Genomic DNA, 5728 nt, shown 5'->3' with positions numbered 1-5728 from the left:
AACGTACGCTGTAGCTTCATTTTATTTCTCAAAAAATTCCCTCCGCCTCCCCATCCCATAGACTAGGCCTTTAAGAAAGTCCCTCTTACCTCAATCGGGAAACGAGCTCCGAGGGCGTTCCCCAGCCCCAACTAAACTTTACGGGGTCTCCTGGGCCCTGACTCACCTCGACACCATTAGTTCGCTCGTCTCCTTTAGGAAACCTTTCCAGACTGCCCCCGCGGCGAGACCGCAGCCATCCCCTTACCCGGGAGAGCCCGGGGCCCAGATAAAGGCAGAGGGCGAGGGTGCCCAGAGCGAGCCGACCGACTGCCGCCCTCCCCTGCCCGAGTAAAGTCAGGCAGCGGCTGCGGACACGGCTGTATTGGGAAGCGGAGGCTCCTACACAGTAGGAGAGGCACGTCCCAGACCCGGGAGGCCCGAGGACTCTGGACACAGCGCGCGCGGCCCGCCCGGGGCCCAGTCTCTGCGGGAGCCCCGAGGGGCGAGTTAAGGCAGCTTGGCTGGAAGGGAGCGGGGAGTGGGAGTCCGCCAGCTCTCCGCGAAATGCTGGCTCACTGAGGGGACGGGCTTCTCACCTCCCACTCCTCTCTCGAGGACAGGGGGAAAGACAGTCAATAAATAAACCCGAGGCGAAAAGGGGCCTCGGGAGACTTCGAGTCGGGAAGGCTGGAGGTGCGGGGCGAGGGGGCGGTGAGACGTCCTGAAGAGCGTCCAGCTCGCGGCCGAAAGGACTCGGGCGCCCCCCACGCTGGAGGCTGTGGGCTGCTCCCTTTAAAAGTTGAAACGGCCGCCGTTCGGGACGGCCTGGCGGGAGGAGGGCCCGACGAAGGGAGGCTTCGGGGACAACTGGGGCTTCTCGATGTCCACCCTCTTCAGGGCGCGGCCCCGGTAGCCCTCCGGCCGGCCCGGGTACAAGAGGTGCCTCCCGGGACCCCCGGAGTACCTGGAGGGACCTCCCGAGGGGACTCGAGTGAGCAGGGCAGGGGGGGCCCGGTGGCCGGAGAAAGGTAACCTCCGGCCTCCGCCGACGCCCAGCCGGGGAGCGGGGGCGGAGAGCGCGGGCCGGGCGGGGGCAGAGGCGCACCTGCCCTCGGGGGGCACGTCCAGCCTCAGTGGCGGGGCGCACTCGTGGGACCTGGGGCTGGGGCAGCCCAAGAGGGAGGGGGCGGGCTCCGGCGGAAGCATCCGCGAGGTTAAAGGGGCGGGGGGCTCGGCCCCCTTTCTGGGAGGCTGCGGGCCGTGCAGGTAGCGCAGCAGTTCCTCCAGAGTGGTGACTTCCACGGCCTGCCCGGGACAGCCGGGCGGCGGCGGCCTCACCAGCACGCGGGGCGCAGGCCCGCCCGCCGCGTGCCCGCCCCGTGAGCGGCCCGGGCCCTCCTTGGCGTTGTTCCTGTTCTGGTTCCACTCCCAGGGGTCCCCGGCGGCGCGGAGGTGCTTGACCGGCAGCTCCGGCGTGGACTCGGGGGTGGGCAGGCAGGCCAGCTCCGGCGGGGGCACGCCCTCCGGAGGCGGCAGGAAGGTGGTGTAGAGCTGCGGCGTCTGCACCGCGTCCCCGTCCTTGGACGGCGGCGGGGGCTCTGGGCCCCCACCGTGGAGCCGGGCCAAACTGCGGAGGGAGAGAGGGCGCGGGAGCCCCGGAGTCTCGATGTCTTTGCCCCGACGTCGGTGGGCGCGGCGACAAGCACAGGAGACCAGGAGGCCAGAGACTGAGGCGCCCAGGGCAAAAGCTGCGGCCACACTGGCCAGGAGGAGTGGGATGGGGACGGAGCGGGAGGCCGAGGCTGGGGGCAGGTCCCGGCGCACGCCTGCAGACCGAGAGGGAGGAGGGAGGCTCAGCCAAGGGGAGGCGGTGCGGGGCACCTAGGCCCAGAGGCGCCGGCAGTTCCCAGGCCTGGCATCATCATCCCTCCCGCTGCTACTCAGCCTCACTCCCACAGCCTTCACCATCCTCAGGATTCACCTCCCCTGACCTCTCAGCATACAGCCCACGCACTACCCCTCACACTCAGGCCAGAGCTCGAGCCTAGGGATTCCCCATCCCACTTCTGACCTCTGTAGCCATGCCAAGAGCAACTGCCAAAAACTGCTCGTGCAGGAGGACTTGGGGCTGGAATGCCCAATTCTGGGGAGGGGAGGCTCCAAACAGGCGTTAGTGAGCACCAAACACCAGTCAGTGAGGGGCTTAGAACGCTCCGAGAATCAGCAGCCCCACACTTCACTCCTGTCCCTCCCAGGTAGCCCTCTTACCCCGAGTGTGAGCTCCAAGAGTGGAAGACTGGGGCCGGGGGTGGGCATCACTGGGGGGACTGGGGGTCCCAGGGGAAGGGCCAGGACCCGGAAGCACTGGTGGCAAAGACCAGGTCAGAGCCAGTGAGGCTCCTAATCTCTACTCCGACACCCTTCCAGGGGTCCTTCCTCCCTCCTGTGGAACGCCAGCCTCTAGTTTCTTCTGGGCCTGGGGGAGGGCTCAATCATGCAGGACATTGATTTATTTGTTCAAAAAGTACCCTACTGTGTGCCAAGTACTGAGCTACATGCTGGGTATCTGGAGGATGCCGACCCTTTTCCCATACTCCCAGGGTATTCAGAATGCTGCTCTGCTGCTACCACAGGACATACACTCAGGTATGTGGGCTGAGCAAGGGAAGGTGAAGTTGGGACAAGAGGACTCACCATAAGCAGAATCCCCAGGGCCAGACTGACTTCCAGTAGCTCCGTCTATGAAGAAGGGAGAGGGTGAAGATGGGGGGAAGGAGAAGCTTCATGAAGAACTGATGGGGTGACTGTGCCACAGAAGGAGAGAAGGACAAAAGCCCAAGCCTGGGATGGTGTCTGTGGCCATCGTGGCCATGTGCAGCTTTGGTGGCAACCACAGCCGCCTCTTCTGTTTACCTTGGCAGTCACCATGCTCCATGGATTCCTGGTTGCCAGCCTGATCCACATCAGTCCTAGGAGGAAAACGAAGTGGCTCTAGAATTCTGCACCTTGTCCCTATCTCCCACTCTGGCCCTCAGCTCTTAGTGGTGGGGAATTTTATGCTCAGGAAGGCCAAGGACCTGTCACTTACCCACCAGGTCCCCTGATATCCACACAGCCCCTGGAGCTATGCCATCCACAGTATGGGTCCTGAGAAGCCAAACAGCTCCTAGGGAAAACAGGTGTGTGAGGCTGTATCCCCTTCTATTCCAGTCATTTTCCATTCTGCTGCCTCTTTCCACCCTGGCTTACAGGAGTCTCCCAGCCTCATTCTCTCCAGTCCACCTCAGTCTCTCCACACCCTGGTTGCTGCTCACCTTCAGAATGCTTGAGGTACCTACGCACCCCGCAGCCATCCCCTGTGTTTCCCTGCCACCCCAAAGACCTTCGTTTCTGTGCTCTTGCTGGCCCGGGGAGCTTGCCCACACAGGGCCTGGCCTCAGGCCCCTCTCACCTCTGACAGGCCCCATGCCGGGCACACCGGCTGAGAGGGAGGTAGACAATACAGCCAGAAAAAGCCACAAAGAGCCTGTGACCCTCAGTGTCCAGTTCCAGCCCTATGATCCGTCGTGCTGTTTGGGCTGCCCGCTTCCCACTGCACCTAGGGTGAGGCCAAAAGGAACCAGAGATGGACAAATGAGGCTACCTTTTCCCTGCATGAGTGGAAGAACAGAAAGTGGGGAGGCGCACAAGCAACTGAGCATAACCCATGGAGCTGCCCTGCCCTACCACACTGTCCAGTCTTCTCGCCAAGCCTCTCTAACCCAGAGCTCCCACCCTGCAAAAGCCAATGTTTCTGGTGTTTCCAACCTATTCCCACATCTGCCGCTGCTACCTCCCATCCCATCCCTGCTCTGCAGGGAGCCTCCCCTCCAAAGGCCTCACCGAGCAGGGCTGTAGGCATCAATCTCTTCCAGGAGGATGGGCTCAGGTCCCCCGGATCGCCCACCTGGGGGCAGCACCTTCAGCACTGTCCCATCGTTGGAGCCAAGGAACATGACTGTGATGTTACTGTGAGGACCAGCCATGCCATCCACAGCTACTTGGGTCAGTAGGGCCCTGAAGGAAAGGGCCTCAGGTCAGGGAACCTGTCTAGTGGAAGCCTGAGCATTTCAGGGAGAGCCCAGCTGTCCTGGTAGCTGTGCCTGTGCCCTTCCCCCAGGCCCCAGGATTCCCTTCTTAGCTCTCCCTTCTACTTTCACAAGTTCTTCCTCTCGCCAATGTGGTTTACCTTATTGGGTCAAAGAAAGAGGAGGGTGGCTGAGAATGGGGGCAGTGGTCAGTGTTTTTCAGCACCATACCTGCTAGTGAGAGTGAGTAGAGGCTGATGGGTGGCAGGTGGTACAGCGGGGTCCAGCAGCGGGTGAGCCTTGATGAAGGTCAGGACATCATCAGGGAGGTCTCGAGAAGAAGAGAACAAGGCAGCTCCCCCTACTCCTGCACAGGATCCTGGCCTGGTGGGTGAATGGGAAGGGGCTACCTTGGGACTGGGAGCTGGAGCTCAGTTAAGCTCTGTGCCCCCTACTGTTCCCAAACCTGACTGGAAAGCCTTGCTCCCCCTCCACACAGACACTCACAGCACTGCTCCCCTTCCCTGCCGCAGCTCTTCGGCCCCGCTGCCACCCTGCTATAGCTTCTCACCCTGAGGCCTTAGACATCTCACTCACTCCTCACAATCCCATCTTGGGGGCAGATGCTGCTTGCTTATGCCCCCACAAAAGCCATTTTCCATCCTGGGTACCTGGGTGAGGGGACCCTGTCCTCAGACACAGGAGTCCAGGCCCCATCCAGACTCCTCTGCTCCTTGAATTTGCCCTCAAATCCACGCTCAATCTCATCCAGGTAGAAGGCGCAGACGGCAGAGCCAGGGATGCTGGAGGAGCCAGAAAAGATGCAGGATAGTTGTTGAAAGGAACTGCACAACTTCCCCCAGGAAGAAGTGGTGGCACCCTTCACACCACGTTAGGAGGTAGAGACTGAGGCAGTGAGGCAGCCACTGGGTGCCACACTGGGAGAAAAAATGGTGGGTGACACAGCAAACTGGCTTTGCTCAGAGGTTCCCTTAACTGCCCCCATCAGTAGGCTGTGAAAGGGGAGTTTGGAGGCTGGTGAGGCAGGGGACAGATTGGGTCACACTAGTCAGCCTAGTACCAACCTATTGGTCTGGGTGGTGAAGACCCCAAAGAGAGCAGAGCGGCCATGCAGGTTCACAGGCCCAGTCAAGGCCTGTAAAACGTCAAAATAGAAAGTAGAGTCCCCAGGGACAGAGCAGTTGAGCCGCAGCTTCAGGAAGGATGTCCAGTGGCGGTCCAAGGCCCGAGGCGAGCCGCCCATGTCACGTTTACATACTCGGGCTACGCGGGAGAACTGCACCTAGGGGAGGAGAGTGGAGTAGACAATGGTGAAACAGACCCACAGGGCCAGCTGCGTGCAAGGAGTGTGGTGAGTTAAGAGCACCAAGGGGCCGGGCGCAGTGGCTCACGCCTGTAATTCCAACACTTTGGGAGACTGAGGTGGGTGGATCACGAGGTCAGGAGATCGAGACCATCCTGGCTACCACAGTGAAACCCCATCTCTACTAAAAATACAAAAAAATTAGCCAGGCGTGGTGGCGGGCGCCTGTAGTCCCAGCTACTCAGGAGGCTGAGGCAGGAGAATGGCGTGAACCCGGGAGGTGGAGCTTGCAGTAAGCCCAGATCACGCCACTGCACTCCAGCCTGGGTGACAGAGCAGGACTCTGTCTCAAAAA

General features: G+C 61.3%; 1 protein-coding gene across 4 annotated transcripts in view; it reads right to left on the bottom strand.

Moving 5' to 3' along the window:
• Nucleotides 1-5728, bottom strand: part of SEMA6C (semaphorin 6C) — a 15893-nt gene continuing 10165 nt past the window's right edge. For 3 of the 4 annotated variants that reach the window (XM_017877739.1, XM_017877738.1, XM_017877741.1), the window contains 10 exons: nt 5135-5352; nt 4721-4852; nt 4281-4433; nt 3865-4038; nt 3434-3580; nt 3071-3148; nt 2896-2951; nt 2677-2721; nt 2251-2346; nt 1-1808 (listed from right to left, as the gene is read on the bottom strand). In XM_017877739.1, the coding sequence (XP_017733228.1) occupies nt 775-1808; nt 2251-2346; nt 2677-2721; nt 2896-2951; nt 3071-3148; nt 3434-3580; nt 3865-4038; nt 4281-4433; nt 4721-4852; nt 5135-5352 (2133 nt within the window). In that variant the 3' untranslated portion in view covers nt 1-774. The remainder of the gene's footprint in view (nt 1809-2250; nt 2347-2676; nt 2722-2895; nt 2952-3070; nt 3149-3433; nt 3581-3864; nt 4039-4280; nt 4434-4720; nt 4853-5134; nt 5353-5728) is intronic. The other variant, XM_017877740.1, reaches the window with a different exon arrangement.

The sequence above is a fragment of the Rhinopithecus bieti genome, unplaced genomic scaffold, assembly GCF_001698545.2.
Source record: "Rhinopithecus bieti isolate Rb0 unplaced genomic scaffold, ASM169854v2 scaffold_10548, whole genome shotgun sequence".
Lineage (NCBI taxonomy): Eukaryota > Metazoa > Chordata > Mammalia > Primates > Cercopithecidae > Rhinopithecus > Rhinopithecus bieti.
The sequence above is the reverse complement of the archived record's forward strand: the minus strand, read 5'-3'. Positions and strand labels throughout refer to the sequence as shown.